The 18,536-nt window shown below is 30.7% G+C and overlaps 2 protein-coding genes, 1 long non-coding RNA gene and 1 other non-coding gene across 4 annotated transcripts; 1 reads left to right on the top strand and 3 right to left on the bottom strand.

The window, feature by feature from the left end:
* Positions 1–7,177: 7,177 nt before the first annotated feature.
* ARFB1A (ADP-ribosylation factor B1A) lies at positions 7,178–9,016 on the bottom strand. The gene is made up of 5 exons (NM_127091.3): positions 8,585–9,016; positions 8,173–8,243; positions 7,964–8,083; positions 7,748–7,866; positions 7,178–7,651 (listed from the first exon to the last, which is right to left on the bottom strand). The coding sequence occupies exons 1-5, from the start codon at positions 8,730–8,732 to the stop codon at positions 7,492–7,494; spliced, it is 618 nt and encodes a 205-aa protein (NP_179133.1). The 5' UTR covers positions 8,733–9,016; the 3' UTR covers positions 7,178–7,491.
* A 1,430-nt stretch (positions 9,017–10,446) lies between these two features.
* Positions 10,447–13,564, bottom strand: AT2G15300 (Leucine-rich repeat protein kinase family protein). Its single transcript, NM_127090.2, has 2 exons — positions 11,366–13,564; positions 10,447–11,219 (listed from the first exon to the last, which is right to left on the bottom strand). The coding sequence occupies exons 1-2, from the start codon at positions 13,047–13,049 to the stop codon at positions 10,669–10,671; spliced, it is 2,235 nt and encodes a 744-aa protein (NP_179132.1). The 5' UTR covers positions 13,050–13,564; the 3' UTR covers positions 10,447–10,668.
* Positions 13,565–14,853: 1,289 nt separating this feature from the next.
* On the bottom strand, positions 14,854–15,251 carry AT2G06395. Its single transcript, NR_140140.1, has one exon. It is a non-coding gene; the product is annotated as an other RNA (long non-coding RNA).
* A 1,894-nt stretch (positions 15,252–17,145) lies between these two features.
* AT2G15292 lies at positions 17,146–18,398 on the top strand. Its single transcript, NR_143750.1, has one exon. It is a non-coding gene; the product is annotated as an other RNA (non-coding RNA).
* Positions 18,399–18,536: the final 138 nt, after the last annotated feature.

Raw genomic sequence — 18,536 nt, 5'->3', positions numbered from 1 at the left:
TAAAAACTCTTGTAAATCATTTTAAAATCTCTTAAAATCTTTATAAAATCTTTAAAAATATAGGTAAATACTTTAAAACCCCTTTTTAAACCTTTGTAAATCATTTTAAAACTTTTTACAATAGTTTTACAAGATTTACAATCGTTTTTTAAGCATAAGTAAGTGGCATTGAATGATTTACAAGGGATTTTAAAAGCTTATAAAAGGGTAAAACATGGTTTACAATCGTTTTTAAAGCATAAGTAAGTGACATAGAATGATTTACAAGGATTTTTAAAAAGGGTTAGCATGATTTACAATGTTTTTTAAGCATAAGTAAGTGACATTAGAATGATTTACAAGGGATTTTAAAAGCTTATAAAAGGGTAAAACATGATTTACAATCGTTTTTAAAGCATAAGTAAGTGGCATAGAATGATTTACAAGGGATTTTAAAAGTGTTTGTATGGTTTACAATTGTTTTAAAGCATAAGTAAGTGGCATTGAATGATTTACAAGGGATTTTAAAAGGGGTTACTTGATTTACAATCGTTTTTAAAACATAAGTAAGTGTCAAAGAATGATTTACAAGGGATTTTAAAAAAGGTTTGCATGGTTTACAATCGTTTTTAAAGGATAAGTAAGTGGTATAGAATGATTTACAAGGATTTTAAAAGCTTATAAAATGGTAAAACATGATTTACAAGAGTTTTTAAAGAGTTTTAAAAGGATTTACAAGGATTTTAAACCTTTGTAAAACATTTACAATTCTTTTTGATCCATTTTAAAACTCTTGTGAACCTTTACAAAAGGTTTTATAAAGATTTACAAGAGTTTTTAAAGAGTTTTTTTATAATTTCTTTTAAAATCTGTTAAAAACTCTTGTACATTTCTTAAAACCCTTTAAAAATCTCTTGTAAATCTTTTAAAACACTTTAAAACCCTTTAAAAATCTTTAAAAAACTCTTGTAAGTCTTTTAAAGCCCTTTAAAATCCCATGTAAATCTTTTAAAACTCTTTTAAAATCCCTTGTAAATCTTTTAAACCCTTTTAAAATCTCTTGTAAATCTTTTAAAACCCTTTTAAAACCCTTTTAAAATCCCTTGTAAATCTATTTCCCGTCAAAAAAAAAATTTTACGGGAAAAATGTTTTCGAATTTTTTTTTTTGGCGGGAAACTTTTTTTCGAATTTTTTTGGTGGGAAAATTTTGGCGGAAAAATATTTTTGAAAAAAAAATTTGACGGGAACTTTTTTTTCCGAAAATTTTTGGCAGGAAAATTTTAGCGGAAAATTATGTTTTGGAATATATTAGGCGAAAAAGTATTAATATTTCATTTTTGTTAACCTAAATCAATTTACAAATAGAAGTAAAATGGTCATTAAAAATTTAAATAGGGTATAAATGAAAATGGTAAATAGAAAAGGGTAGAATTGAAAAAGGGTAGTGTGAAAAAGGCATTAGAAAGAATTTTTCTTTGTTTATAATTTGGTAACAAATAGATATTTGAATATTCAGTATATTTTGCTTCAGTTTAGGTTATCATTGATGATCCGTCTTTAGATCCAATAAGCCCTAAAATTAAGAGATGAATATTTTCGTTAAATGATTTTGGTAACCTTAATGACGTCATTAAAGGATTTTGTTTTTGATTAAATTTTTCTAATGACATTGTCATATAATTAATTACAAAAATTAAGGTTAAATTTAAAATGTACTTCTCAAATAATATAGAAATATTCTTTCAAATGCCTTTTTCACACTACCCCTTTTTAATTCTACTCTTTTCTATTTACCATTTTCATTTATACCTTTTTTAAATTATTAATGACCATTTTACCCCTATTTGTAAATTGATTTATGTTAACAAAATGAAATATTAATATTTTTCGTCTAAATAATTTCCAAAATAAAATTTCCCGCCGAAAATTTCCCGCCAAAAATTTTCGAAAAAACAATTTCCCTCCAAAAAAAATTTCAAAAACATTTTTCCCGCCAAAAAATTTCCCGCCAAAAATATTCGAAAAAAGATTTCCTGCCAAAAAAAATTTCGTAAATATTTTTTCCGTTAAAGTTTTTTTTTGGCGGGAAATAGATTTACAAGGGATTTTAAAAGGGTTTTAAAATTTTTTTAAAGATTTACAAGAGATTTTAAAAGGGTTCAAAAGATTTACAAGGGATTTTAAAAAGGTTTTAAAAGATTTACAAGAGATTTTAAAGGGTTTTAAAAGATTTACAAGAGTTTTTTAAAGATTTTTAAAGGGTTTACAAGTATTTTAAAATATTTACAAGGGATTTTTTAAATGGTTTTAAAAGATGTACAAGAGTTTTTAAAAGATTTTAAAAGAATTTATAAAAAAACCCTTTAAAAACTCTTGTAAATCTTTATAAAACCTTTTGTAAAAGTTCGCAAGAGTTTTAAAATGGTTGAAAAAGAGTTGTAAATGTTGTTTACTTACAATTCTTTTTCTAAGAGTTAAAAACTGCTTGTAAAGACTTTATAATAGTTTTAAAAGGATTTACAAAGGTTTAAAATCCTTATAAATCTTTTTAAAACTCTTTAAAAACTCTTGTAAATCATGTTTTACCATTTTATAAGCTTTTAAAATTCTTGTAAATCATTCTATACCACTTACTTATCCTTTAAAAACGATTGTAAACCATGCAAACCCTTTTTAAACTCCCTTGTAAATCATTCTTTGATATTTACTTATGATTTAAAAACGATTGTAAATCATGTTAACCCCTTTTAAAATCCCTTGTAAATTATTCAATGCCACTTATTTATGCTTTAAAACGACTTTTAAAATCCCTTGTAAATAATTCTATGCCACTTACTTATGCTTTTAAAACGATTATAAATCATGTTTTACCCTTTTATAAGCTTTTAAAATCCCTTGTAAATCATTCCAATGTCACTTACTTATGCTTAAAAAAACATTGTAAACCATGCTAACCCTTTTTAAAAATCCTTGTAAATCATTTTATGCCACTTACTTATGTTTTCAAAACGATTGTAAATCATGTTTTACCCTTTTATAAGCTTTTAAAATCCCTTGTAAATCATTCAATGCCACTTACTTATGTTTTAAAAACGATTGTAAATTATGTTTTACCCTTTTATAAGCTTTTAAAATCCCTTGTAAATCATTCAATGCCACTTACTTATGCTTAAAAACGATTGTAAACCATGCTAACCCTTTTTAAATCCCTTGTAAATCATTTTATGCCACTTACTTATGCTTTAAAACGATTGTAAATCATGTTTTACCCTTTTATAAGCTTTTAAAATCCCTTGTAAATCATTCAATGCCACTTACTTATGCTTAAAAAACGATTGTAAATCTTGTAAAACTATTGTAAAAAGTTTTAAAATGATTTACAAAGGTTTAAAAAGAGGTTTTAAAGTATTTACCTATGTTTTTAAAGACTTTATAAAGATTTTAAGAGGTTTTAAAATGATTTACAAGAGTTTTTATCAACTATCAAAGCTTTTAAAAAATTTACAAGGATTTTTAAAAGCATTTTTTTGGCTGGGAAAAAAAATTTACGAGAAAATTTTTTGGCGGAAATGTTTTTTTTGGCGGGAAAAAAAAATTTTAGCGACAAAAATTCGGCGGGAAACTTTCAGTTTCCAATTTCATTTTCTTATTAGATAAGAGTAATTTGGTCATTCTGTTCAAGGGAAGGGATATTTTTAAAAATGAACAATATAAAAGGGTATGGTTGCAAAAGGGTATTAAAAAAAGGGTAGTTTTGCAAATCTCCCAATAATATAGTAGGACTAGTTATTCTTGATTACTGATGTTCATTTTCAGTTATATTTTTTAATATGATCACAAAATATAACTAAATTGTTTTTTAAATCATAAAAACATAAAGAAAAAAACTCTAATGAGAACTTAACAGAACTTATAAATATGGTACACCGCCAAATATAAAATAGCATAAAACATCGAAGTTTATGTCGTCAGAACAAAACAATTATACCAATTTTGTAACTATCTGTATCAGCCACTTCCCCAGGAAACAGCTGTTTCTTGGCTCTCCCATTTTTTTGGTGCCTGCTGTAGTAATAGTTTTTTTTTTTGTTTTATCAAAGAATATTCAACTATAATTAATGTTTTTGTTCCACTCATAATACAATTTCATCACTTTATGCTCACCAGCAAGGTAGGTAAGAGCCTCATCCATTATCTAATTATTATAAAATTATTTATACAATTATATAAAACAACTAGAATTTAACCCGTGGTACACCACGGGCAAATATTTTTTCATATATAATAAAATTAAATTTTATGGTTTTATATTTAGTGTTAAAGTTATATAATTTTATATTAATATTGTAATTAAAAAAATTAGTGATGATAAAATAATTAAAATTAATATATCAATCCAAATCCGTCTCGCTGTATTTCATATCAATCTAAACCCGTCCTGCTATACTTCTCGTCTCATGATATTTTAATTTTTTATGTTTAAATATTAATAACGTTTCATAAAGGTAAAATATATCAATCATATTCTTTAAAAATAATAATTGTTTTTGACTTTAGTGTAATGTCATTCTTTGTAAATTCTTACTTTACTAACACAAAAATACTTAAAAAAAGGTACTTCAAAATTTTTAATATATATAATGTTAATTTTTGGTAAAAATTATTATAAATAAATATTTAGTTTAATCATAATTTGGGATTGATATACTTGTTTTTTAACTAACTATTTTTATTTTAATAACCTAAATTTAGTCATTTTGTTAATATTATTTGAATTAACAATATCAACTTAATACATGTATAATTTATTTATCCCAGAAAAAAGAACAAAATTATTTTGTACAATTGCAAATTTAAAACGAAAAATATGGATTGAGAAATAATTTGGGTTTCAAATTTTTATTACGTAATTAATTTTTTAATAAAGAAAATATTAAAGCATATATTGTAATATAAGATTTTATTCATTTTATTAACTGAAAATAAATGATTTAGAACGAAAATCATGGTGATTAATGCTAATTGGAAAGATTCAAATATTTTTGTGATTTTTTTCTTTAGTTTCCTCAATTTTAGTAATATAATAGATTTTATATTTAGATTTAAAAATAAGTTTACTAAAACAATAAATGTTAATGGCATGCCATTATAAATAAGTGTCAAGTAGAGGATTTATTTGCTAAAGTGGCTGCAAAAATGTATATGTAAGATGAGATGATGGAAAAGAAACGAGCATTAAAAAATTTATGACAAAAGACGCAATCTGAAAAAAATAAATAATAGAAAGTAATTTGATATAATTTTTTTTTTAAGTGTAAATATATAAAATACTAAACAAAAATATATAATTAGAAAAATGCAATTTTAAAACATATTTGATGAGCCTATTGTTAATATAAGAAATGATAGTAAAATCTGCCAATAACACTCTGATCTCAAACCAAGTTGGTTAGTTGACTCAGTGGAGAATAAGGAACTCAATCGTGAAAAACGCTTAAGAGAGATTCCATACAAGAGAGAGATGATGGTTATTATGAACCAACATATTCTTACAAAAAATATGTTTATTTTTAGTATTTTAATGCTTTGTGTTCTCTTCAAATTTTTTTTTTTTTTTTGTGTTTTTCTCTGTTTCTATTTTTCTTCAATTATTGCACATAATTTTTTTTTATAAATGGTATATATTGCACCAATTCATCAAATATACTAAAAAAATGCAACAATTCATCAAAAAAACTAAATAGCTACAACGGTTCATCAATATATCAATGGTTACAACAGTTCATTATATAGATTAAAGGTTGCAACGATTCATCAAATAAATTAAATGTTGCAACAATTCATAATATAAACAAAAAGTTACAGTAGTTCATCATATAAACAAAATATTGCAATGATTTAACTAAACGGTATCAACAATTAATTTAGAAAAACCTATACCCAGAATACACGACCATATATATCTAATATACCAAAGGTTACAACAATTCGTTAAATAAATTGAAAAGTTGCAATGATTAGTAAATTCAACTAAATGTTGTGATAGTTCAATTAAGTATTTGCAATAATTTTTTAAAATATATATTTAGAAATTGAAAAATGGAAAATAATAGTTTATGAAAATTTATATCAAGAGATGTGATCATATATATTTAATGCATCAAATGCTGCAATGATTCATCAAATAAACAAAAGGTTGCAACAATTTATAAAATAAAACTAAAAGCTACAATGATTGGTCAAATAAACAAAATGTTACAACAGTTAAACGGTTACAACAACTCTATTAAAAATTAAACATAATTTGTTTTATGTAGTTACAATGTTACATCACAAGACATAACTGTAGATAACTAAATATTACAACGATTCATAAAATAAACTAAAAGTTGCAACGATTCAAAAATCAAATGTTGTAATAGTTCAACTAAATGGTTGTAACAATTCATTTTAGTAGACAAAATGATGCTTTTCTACAAGTTAGATCCATTACCAGAATGTAAGTCGTTCGACATATTTTAACACACATCTAACATCCCTCATACAATACTAATTCACTTGCTCCTAAATGAAACGCAAAACGACGGTGATGTGTAGGTCATTGTGAGAAATAATTTTGATGAGATTGTTCTTGAAGAATCAAAGAATGTTTTTGATAAATCATTGCAACTTTTGATTTTGTTTTATGAACCGTTGTAGCTTTTAGTTTATTTGATGAACTATTGCAACTTTCGGTATATTTAACATATACGATCGTATCTCTTGGTATAACTTTTCATAATATTGTTTAATTTTTAACCATTAAAACAAATATTGAGATACATTTTGCAACTGTTTCATTAAACTATTGCAATATTTAGTTTACCTGACGAACCATTGTAATTTTCGGTTTATTTTTTGAACTGTTGTAATATTTTTGATATAATAATAGTAATCCGAATAAATGTCTTTTGCAATTGTGTCTTTATAACATAATTTACATAATTTTGTTATTGCTTTCTTAATTTTATTCAGTAATATGCATTTATACGAATTGCAATTTTCTAAGAAAATATAACCGTAAAATATATGTTTTTAGTTTAAAACAGAAAAAATTATTTTAACGAAAAGTTGCAATAACAAAAAAAAACACAATTGTTTACAACTGCAATATTTATTAAGATTGTTATTATTATATAGATTTATATTCTTATCAAAAATAAAATAAAATATGTTAAATTCTAAAGTAAGAACGAGAAAATATTCATCATGTAAAGGGTGTACGTAAACTCGTAAAGATATATACCCTAGAAAACCTTATTCACACCATAATATGAGTAATAGTCAAATATGGTTCTCAATGAGAAACATTGAAAACAAAACAACATAATCATACAAATATAGAACGCAGAAGAGAGCTATTTTGGTTGCTCGTACGAATCAGAGCGTATACCAAACAAGCTAGTACAAAAATACACTTGCCCTTTCTGGTGCGTTCTGTTTTTTACGTTGGAGTAACCATTTAAAGCCTTTTAATACCTCGGACCTCGGACCAGCTTCCTCTCATAGGAATCACTCCGGAAACTACTAACCGAAGTAGACCGTTCGGGTTTGTTGGGGATTGTTGTCGATAGCCACTCAAGTCCTTCGTATAATCCTTGCCCAGAGATAGCTGAGGTTCCTTGTATAAGCCTGCACCAATCACAATCACAAAAATTGTTTTTGTTTATCCCTCTACCTCTAAATATATATATAACCAACACGAGAGGAAGTTTTTAGTATTATTACCAACAACGTTTGGATAGGCTGTGTAGACCAAGTTTGTTGGCAACCTCGGCTACAGGTAAAGCATTTCTCGAATCTTGCTTGTTCGCAAAGACAAGTACACATGCACCTTCTAGTTCATTCTGTGGATTTTTTTTACCAATAAAGAAAGTTGTTAGGGTTAAAAAAAAGAAAAGAGGAGACAATAAGTAACATTTTAAAGTTTCATATGAATTTTACATCGGTTAGTATGCGATGCAGCTCGTTTCGAGCTTCTGATAACCTTTCACTATCGCTGCTGTCCACTACAAAGATGAGCCCCTGCGCGTTCTGGAAATAGTGTCTCCACAATTTGCGAATCTGTTGAACCGGACAGGTCAAGCCTGGAGAGGCAAAGGAAGAGAAATATGTGTTTATATGCACTTATAGAGAAGTAAAATGGAGTTTACCTTCTCTTGTCCTCCTATATCCCATACAGTGAAATTGATGCCTTTGTATTCTACTGTCTCGAGGTTGAAACCTGGAAAATCGCAAAACAACCAAAAACCAAAAAAGGTTAATCATCAATATGAGATTTATCAAGCTATTAAGAATATTCTTCCTCACCAATGCAAACACAATCAAAGGTAAATAAAAATGTAACTATGATCTAGTATCTACACATGAGCTATGATCCACAATAAAGATACACAAAAGTATATATGGTTGGAGCAGTTCTAACTAGCCAAACAAAGTTTCCTTCATAATCCTCAATAAATAGATATATAGAGTGAATCAACATCTTGCTCTAACTTCAGAATCAATAGATAGAAGTCTCAACAGAACCAAAAAAACAAGAGAAGAAAAGTCCATGTCACATACCAATAGTAGGCACTGTTGTGACAACTTCTCCAAGCTTCAACTTGTAAAGGATGGTAGTCTTCCCTGAACCATCAAGACCAACCATCAAAATCCTTACTTTACTTTTAGGAAGAAACCTTTTCGCTATACGTGAAAATCTGGCTCCCATGTAGAACAAAAAACAAAAACAAGGATCTTAGATACAGTGAAAGAAACACAGCTTCTGATATTTCAATTCAAGCTTGGACTTATATGAGATCTATGAAGAGTATTTTACACACATGAGAGAAAAGAAAAAATAACTGAAAGTTTGATTTGCAGATTGTAAAGGCAAGCAAAAAGGCAAAGTCCCATTAGAAGAAAGGCTGGAAAAGAATAAATTCCCTAAGGAAGAGAGGTAATGTTGTGTCCTTTTCCAAACTCGAAAGCTCATTAGGACACAGAGCAGGACTGGTCAGATTCTGTGTTCTGTCTTTCTCATTCTAGAAGCATATATCAGAATCTTATTCCTTGAGTACATCACCAGCGATATGGAATATTATTAGAGGTGCATAGGAAAGACACGAAACTGGAATTGCATAAAGATGGTAAATGGAACAAAATATCAAACCGGATTTTTGATAAGCAATAATAAAACAGAGCATAAGTCTTATTAGAAACAATTAAGTAAGGGAAGATGATCAATTAAAAAAATATTAACTTCTTATTTTCATTAGAAATAAATCATTAGAATAAAAAAACCAATACATATGATTTCATTAGAAACTGATATGCAAAAAACTTGAGTATATAAATTTTTAATCTAAATTTTGTATGATAATTTTTAAAATTCAAAATTGAAATTTTAGTAAAACTTTAATGAAATAAGAAATTAATATTTTTAATTAATAATATAAATAACTATTAATTAAAAAAATAACTTCTTAAAAAAAATTACACTCTTAATTTAGTTTTGAAATTGAAAAACAAACTATTATAAGAATTAATGCATTCAATATATATACAAAATATATTTATATTGGATATAGATTTTATTATTATTATACAACACAATATATATTTTTTTAATATTAAAAGTAAATTGAAATATTATTTTTGAATATTTTTGTTGGTCAACGTCGGAATCAGTCCAGCGGTTAACCTGAGATTCTCCATTTATAATGTTGATCATATAACATCGTATACTTCGTATATATTGTCATTCAATCCATATACTTCAGTTAGCTGAATATCCTAGTATACTTGGCATTGATGGCCATGTGGTTTGCTAAACTTCAGGTAGTTGACAATTTTTTTTCAAATTAATATCAACAAATCATTCATTTAGTTAATTTATTTCATATCCAAAAAATGTTGAGATTTCTCTTTTTTTTTTTTTGTTAAAGAAAATGTTGAGATTTCTCCTATGAATATATACGGAAAGCTTAAGTTTATTCACATAATGTCAGAATTAACTGGAAATCGTTTTACTTGAAGTGACTAAAATTATTTGAGAGTTTTTAAGTTCAACTGTTTTACATTTATTTACTTGTTTTATCATCTTTACGATATATATTTATAAGAAAAAATCAGGTAGAGGTGTGCTAGTGTATATGAAAACCAGAAGTGGCTTAAGAAAAATAAAACCAATACATAAGATAAAACTTTCAAAGTAATTAACATCGGTTTGAAAAAAAAAAAAAAAAAAAAAGACGAGAGCAACAAACAAAATAAAGTTTCCTTTTATCCCACATTCAAAGCTTTATTTAGATGAAAGGAAGTCATAAGAAAAATGAAATATTAATTAAGAACACAAAGATCAAAGATTCTTAGATTGATTTCATATAAGAGAAAAGGAGAGTTGCTAGGAATCTAAACTTAAATGAATCTAAACTTGCTATTAAATCCTAAGATACATGGGTTTGTAGGCTTTGAGAGTATATTTAGTAACTTCAGGCTTATCATGCGACAATATCTGCGCTTCTTAGATATGCTCTAACAAAAGATACCATGATACTTTTATCCCGAAACAAAAAGAAAAAAACGAACAACAATTCAAATGACACAAAGTAATCCATTTACATTGCAACAAATATATGATATCTTTTTAAGAATAAAGTAAACAACTAAACAAACATTTTCTCTAGCACTTGCACCACTTCCTTCATAGACGGTCGCTTTTGAGGCAAGGAGGAGACACATTCATAGCCTAACTTCAAGCATGCGACCGCCTCATCCTCGCGGTGAGCCACCTCAACCCTAATTTCCCCATCGACCAACTTCAAGAACCAACTTTTCTCATCAGTCTCAGAATCGCGAACCAAATCTCGATCGACCGAAAAAACTATGCCTGTGAGAAGTTCCAAGAGTATAACACCAAATGAATATACATCCCATTTGGGGTTTGGCTTCTGGCTTGTCGACCACTCTGGTGGTTGGTCTTGTAAGCTCGACAATGGCCCGTCCGTGAGTAAATGGGCCGAAGTCATAATACGATCAAGGCCCATATCTGTAATTACAGGCTCAAACTCGGAGTCCAAGAGAATGTTATTGGCCTTGATGTTGCCGTGCACATGCTTCTTGTCGTGGATATAAGCAATTCCTCTAGCTATTCCTCTTGCTAACTTGAGCCGTGCCTCAAAGGAGAGAGGTTTATGAGAAAACGAGCTTGATTTTGCTGTTTTCATATCAAACAAAATTAATGTCAAAATATCAAGATTCGTAAAATAGTTTGTTTGTTAAGAGCAATGGGCTAACATGCGCTGACTAGTAGTGCGTATTCTAGCAAATATTAAGTAACGTACGCCGTTTGTAGAAACTTACCGGAGATGGAGGATAGAGGTAGGTTTCCATTTGGGACATAGTCGGAGATGAGAAGCTTCTCTTCTTTCCCCCAAACGAAGCCACGAACCCTAACGAGATTTGGGTGACGAAGTTTAGCGATACCCTGAACCTCCTTTTCGAATTCCTTAAATTTCGCCGCCGGACAACTCTCCGCCCCAATCCGCCGCACTGCAAAAGCCGCACCGTTCTCTAACACCGCTTTATACACAATTCCGTCGCTTCTGTTGGTTCCAAGTACGTAAGCTGATGCCTTTAGTAGAGTATCTAGCTCCAGCTGAGTTTCTCCATCCACTGTCACTAGTTGAGTTTCAGTATTGTGTTTTACTCGCCCACCACCTGTTCGATCAAATGCCTCAACGGGTTTTTGGTTCTCTATGTCACTCTCGGATGACACCGACGTTGTTTCTTCGTACCTTCTGCTTATCCATGAACCGCATCCCATTTTTGCAGGCGGAGATTTCGTGAACTCCAAGGCGTCGGCGACGTTGTGTTTCGATTTCTTGACGGATAATGTATCGTTTTTCTCCAGACATTTTTGTAAGACGTTGAAAGTGCTGTATTCTTGGTAGCTTCTACGTTTCTTGAGCTGGTATATGTAGAGGATGAACATGGCTATGATAGCAAGACCAGCTATATCTGCAAGTGTAATGCCGATGATTGTGCTTGGTTTTAGTTTGCTTTTGGCTGTTTGATTTGTTGATTCTGTTGAAGAGTTTGTTGGTGTTGGAGTTGTGGGCATGACTGCTATTGCAGGTGAAGTAGTTTCAGAGATATTTGGTGGGTCTGATAGAGTAGAAGGGATTGAACAAAGGGTCTTTAATGGCTGACCACATAAGCCTATGTTACCAGAAAAAGACTCGGTCTTTTGGTTAAGCAATGGTGGTGTGTTAGGGATTGGTCCTGTTAGATTGTTGAAGGAGAGATCAATGATGGCGCTTGCTGGAAATTTTTCGGCGAAAGGTGGAGAAATCATGCCGGAGATTTGATTGTTTGATAAGTTGAGGTAAAGGAGACTTGTTCCTCTGAAATCTGGAGGAAGAGATCCGTCTAGAAGATTTGAGGAGATATCTAGAACCTGTACTGCTTCAAACCCGCTTGGAATATCGCCTGAAAATGAATTCTTCGCCAAGGAAATGACTGTCAGATTCTTGGGAAGTGAGAGATTGGGAGGGATTTTTCCGGTCAAGGCGTTGGCAGAGAGATTCAAGAGCTGCAGACTAGCCACGTTGCTGATACTACGGGGTAGTTCACCAGAAACCTTGTTGTTACCAAGGGACAGAATACGAAGCTCACTGGCGTTGGACACAGAATCCGGCAGTGATCCATGGAAGAAATTGTCGGAGAGATCCAAGATTCTTAGATGTAGGATTGAAAACAAGTCGGGAGAAACAGAACCAAGAAGCTGTTTGTTGGGAAGAACCAAACTTGTAACTCTAAACATGTCAGGGGTGTTGGGAATCCCAAGCTCTGTGCATGTAACACCGGTCCAAGAGCACGGTGTTTCATCGTCGTAGTTCCAGTTTCGTAGAACTAAGAGAGGATCATTGAGGATGGAATACTTGAAAGAGAGTAAAGCAACACCATCTGTGTTAAGAGCTTGGATAAGAGTAGGAAGATGAAGAAGGAGAAGATGGAGGAAGAGGTTGCTTCTGTTGGAAGTCATGGTTCGAGTTCTTAGGTTTTCTCTGTTCTCTATGAGTATGTTTATGAAAATGCCTATACATAGGATAGAGAGATGGTGAACCACTGCAAGTAATGATTGTTTTGTTCACCAAATTTTTTAAGATATTGGAGCAAAGCAAAACTATGAAGTTCTGCTTAGAGAAGGTGAGGTTGAAAGTCTGAAAGAGATAAAGAAAGGGGTTGGTAAGTTTTTTATTCTTTAAAAAGTGTTTCATAACATTAAAATCACGACACCGTTGACCTGAACTTGTATAAAACTCGGTCCTTATTTATAGTTTTTTTTTTTTTTTGGTCTAAACAAATGAAATGTGTGTATCTAAAAGTGAAGTAAGTGAAACAAAGCCATTAAATCATTTGTTAGCTCCTTTTAACCTCACACTTTGTAATCATTTGCAGTAGCTCAAACAAAACATGTAACCAAAAATGGTTGAAAAACCTATTATAACACCCGTCCCGCTATACAGGCCAAAATAGCATGTTATTCATGCGGTCTTGCCAAAACTTTTCTTTATTTAAAATTCACCAATTGAGACTTACTAACCTAGGGAAAAAGGGGTGAGTAAAACAAGTTTACTCAATGAGGAGATCAACTCTGCCCACTAGACATACAATAAAAAAAATTCAAATATAATCAATAACCATTACTTAGCATAGATTCAGAATGTCTAACAATCAAACAAACAAACATGCGTCTTGCTCACAACAATATATTTTACTTTCATTTTTAGTTTTAGTATTTTACTTTATGGCTTCACAAGCCTATATTAACTTTGGCTACTTAAGCTTATTAACCTTGGCTACTCAAGCCTATTTTCTGCAAGACCACGGTCCGTAACTCGATCCTTCCTCTCATTGCTAGTCAGTGGTTAATGACCTGAAACGGACCCGTCGGCCCCATTACAGTCCAACATCCTTAAATATCTTTTCCATACTTTTTAGTTTTATGTTCTCATATACATAATAATTTTGTAATTTAATATATATTAAATATATCAAATCATGTTACCAATGCATTTCAAATATCATGTTACTAAAAACCTAACTTCACACAAATTCACATAAATCAACAAGGACAATTCTCGAGCCTATACCCAGTAACTATCAAAGAGTATAGAAGGAAAAAGTTTACTGCATATCCGCAAATACCACCCTCACCTTAGCCTAGTTGAAGATGAAGAACAACTCTCTTCTCCTTTCTCCTTTAGACAAGTTACTAGCTTGCTTCCAAGAACACCTTCATCAACCAAGAACTAAAACACTGAGTCTTGAAGACCCTGAAAAGCTTAGGCTCAAACCGATCTTGTTTGCCCAACCAAACAATAAAACTCATCATGGTTATTCCATACAAAACCGTCACAGTAACGTATATATAAGTCAGGAACTAACCGTTAGAAACGTGATCCCACCGTTGATTATGTAGCCGATAGTATCATGAATAACTCCAAAAATTTACAGTTTGATCTGACTTCAATAAAAGCTTCAAACGCTGTCGTCAACAAGCCATCTCGAACTGTTTTTTTAGAGTTTTCTAGATTTGACAGACTTTGCAATTACTTGTCCAGAAAGAAACGTGCATAACTTCTTGATTTTAAGTCTGATTGAAGATCCGTCAGTTGCTGTGGATTTTAGACAGCATGTTCTTTCTAGAGACACCTTAGTCCTTATCTGAGTCCCTCTGGTCTGTCGGGAATTCACCCTGCAAGAAACATTCTTGAAACTGTTCTTCCTCTTTCCTCTTTTCTCTTCTTCTTCTTTCTTTTTCTTTCCTTCGACTGATCACAACACCACCATCTATGATCTGCTACAAAATATACTCATCACTGGTTTGCCATCATCGTTGAACGGTCTCGTCTCCGTAGCCATTGGTTCCGGTGATGAACGGTTAAGATCCGTGACGTCTCCTCCATCACCGCTTCCATTTTCTTCGTCACAACCGATCTCTTCCCATCCTTCTATTCTTCTCCAGTCATAACATGTCCTCTTTGTTAGATCAAGTTCTATTATCCAATGGTGGTTCAGCTTTCTCACTCAAATCTCCACGGATGACCTATCACCATGATAACAACGAAACAGTGACTCACGATCTCTTTCTTTTAATGAACGAATGACACCACCAGCACTAGTACAACTATAGCTTCTCCACTCTCAATGATTTAAGTGCTGCTCCTCTCAAGGGGTTTTGATTCGTTTCTCTCTTTGACGGCACACTAAGAAGGAGATAGATACACCAATTTATATAGACACACAACACACGACAAAAACCCTTGTCGTATTATAGTAATGTGTTTAACTCATAATGTTAAAACAAAATCGTCTAATATGATCGGGAGGGGGTGTTACACCTATATTTAAAATGAAACCCTCGAAAAGGTTATAACTTATAAACATTAAAAATAACATATTTTCTATCATATTCCAATGATTATGCCTATATTGGTTGCATAAAAAGGTCGAAGAAGTGAGATTAAGAATAATAGAATAAAGGAAATCTAGATTCTGGCGTATTCCACCATCTCATACTTGTGTTTAACTTTATCTGGGGTATTCTTGTTCCACTCAGGGACCAATTTAGATACAATGCCCAAACTTGTCCCTTTTTGGAAAGAATATGGAGGAGTCCTCTTCCACCTTTGGTAAACTTATCTAGTAATTTATATAAAATTTTTTTTTTTTTTTTGTAATTTGAGTATTACTATGTTTATTATAAAACATTTTTTAAAATTTTTCTTAAAATATTATATTTTATTTAATGTTTTTCATACAATATAATCCAAAAGGAGACAATATACACACTTTTCTAGATTTTATACACATAAAATAACACAGTAACATATTAATATGTTATTTTATGTCTATAAAATACAGAAACTTGTGTTTGTTATATGGAATATACAGTTTTGGTTGTAAATGTTGATTTAATACATGAATAGACGTATTTCTCTATTCAAAATTTATACTTAATGAGCTTTCTAATTTGTTCTCAAATCAAAGGCATTTTATGTAATATTTTATAATAATAAAGGTTTATTTTTCAAATGTTCTTCAAAAATACTTATATAGATGACTTTGTCAAGATTATTCTAGAACCAAAAAAAAAAAAAAAAGCGTCAAACCGAGTCAGATTCCTCTTCTAGTCAAAAATTATAAGAAAGTTTCAAAGAATGAAACATTATGTTCCTATAATACCTTTTTGTTTAACATTATAAGTTTTTTAATCATTAAGATCACTAATATTGATCTTGGTTTCTTTTCTAATGATTTTTTCATAACTTTTTAAGATATGTTTAAGAAATTTATAAGAATTTTTAGTAAAAAAGATTTATTTTTAATACTGTCGATTCAAAAGAATATAAATTATTTAGAAATATTTAAATTTTATATTATTTCAATACTACTATGTTTATTATAAAAAAAAAATCTCTTATTTTTGCTTAAAATGTTACCTTTTATTCAATATTTACTTCATACAATATAGCCTATATATATATAAACACATTACTATGTTATTTTATGTGTATAAAATACAGAAAATTGTGTTTGTTATATGGATTATACAGTTTTGGTTGTAAAATGTTGTTTTGATTCATGAATAGACGTATATCTCTATTCTAAATTTATACTTAATGAGCTTTCTAATTTGTTCTCAAATCGATGGCATTTTATGTAATAGTTTATAATAATAAAAGTTTATTTTTCAAATGTTCTACAAAACTACTAATATAGATGGCTTTGCCAAGATTATTCTAGAACCAAAAAAAAAAGAAAAGTGTCAAACCTGAGTCTGATTTCTCTTCCAATCAAAAATTATGATAAAATCCTAAAGAATGAAACATTGTGTTCTTATAATACTTTTTTGTATAATATTGTGCGTTAAATATTATTTTGTATGAAACCTGCAATCACTATGTATGCATAATAAATTATTTTTTATGTCTATATAAACGGTCGAATTCATTTGATATAATTCACAATTGACAATTTCAATTACAAAAAATAATAATAACAAAAAATTTCACTTTTCTCTCATTTTATTTCAGTATCTCTATATAACTGCCGCTTTTAATTTTTTTCTTATTTATATTTTTATCTACTATAAACTAAATCTTTATACAAAATCTCTCTCTGCTCTTGCCGCCGCTTAGTGAAAAATTCCAGATCGGAGGCTGGAGAGTGGTGGCTTTCATAGCACCGGCTCTGACCTCTCCCTAGTAGCTTAATTTTGTTTTAGTTCTTCGTTTTCTTCTTGTTGTGGCTTTGTTTGGAGAAACCTTTCTCCGAAGTTGGAGTTTGTGTTTTCTTCCCATCTTATTTGCAGAATTTCAGATTTCGTTTGGGGAATTGTTTAGTTTGTTTCGATTCTTGAGATTGGGTGTGTTGAGGAAGCGGTTAGAGTGGCTAGATCTGTAAGGGTTTCTGTTTACAGTAAAATTGATGATGCCGGATCTATTCGATCTACGGTTGGTTCGATGAATAATGCCATTGTATTTTGCTTGTTCCTGTCTCAGTTCTTTATGCCTTTCTCGGGTCAATCTATGTTTTTGCCGTTGGTGTGGTTTGGTTGTTGGTTAGCGTTTGCGCCGTTCACCATTTGTTTCTCCTTTACACCCCGGTCTCGTCGTATCAGCTTGCAGTTCTCTTTTGGTTCTTTCCCTTTGTAGGCAGAGGCTTCGTTTGGTTTGAAGTTGTGAATTTTCTCTATGTTTGCAGAATCTCTTCTCCTTGTTGTGGTTCCCTGTGTTTGATGGCTGGCTCGAGTTTTCGTCTTTCTCGCTTCTGTGAGTGGTGATTTTCGAGGGCTTATGCTTCGCTCCTTGTCCTTGCTTTTCAGATCTGTTGAGATTGGATCGCGTTTTGAAGGATTCTAACTAGACGTCCATAGGCGTATCAGACGTCATCGTCACATCCAGAAGCTTGTTTGAGGCTCTCTTAGTGTTTTTGCTTGCTGGATTATGATTTCCTTGGTTCTTGGTTTCGAGAGATTGGCTCTCATCGTGATAGGAGGTAGTTGTTGTTGTCTTTGGGTAAGCAGGGGGCACCCTTGATGAATCTCTTTTGCAGGAGTTCCAGGAGAAGATGTTTCCTAGGTTTCAAACCTATTTGTGTTTGTTCTATGTTTAAGGGATTGCCCTCTTTCGAAACTGGTTTGAAATTTCTTGCTTTGTAATTCTAGTTGTGATCCTTGTTTCCCTTTGTTAGGGCCTAGTTTTCGGGGAAGTTTCGTTTTCCTCCGGCTCTTGTCTCCGGGGACTGTTTCGTTGTCCGCTGGCTTTAGCTTCCTTTGTTTGGGCATTTGTAATCTCACCATAATTTCATATCATGCTTTTCAATGAAATTCAGGTGACAAAAAAAAAACTAAATCTTTATATATAACATTGTCTATTTTATGGTAGAAACTCCGTAAAAGATTGTAAAAATTATGCTAAAGAAAAAGATATTCTGTTGGACCAAAAAAACAAAGAATGAAGAA

The sequence above is a fragment of the Arabidopsis thaliana genome, chromosome 2 (assembly GCF_000001735.4).
Source record: "Arabidopsis thaliana chromosome 2, partial sequence".
Lineage (NCBI taxonomy): Eukaryota > Viridiplantae > Streptophyta > Magnoliopsida > Brassicales > Brassicaceae > Arabidopsis > Arabidopsis thaliana.
Note: the sequence above shows the minus strand (reverse complement) of the source record. Positions and strands in the feature narration are given on the sequence as shown.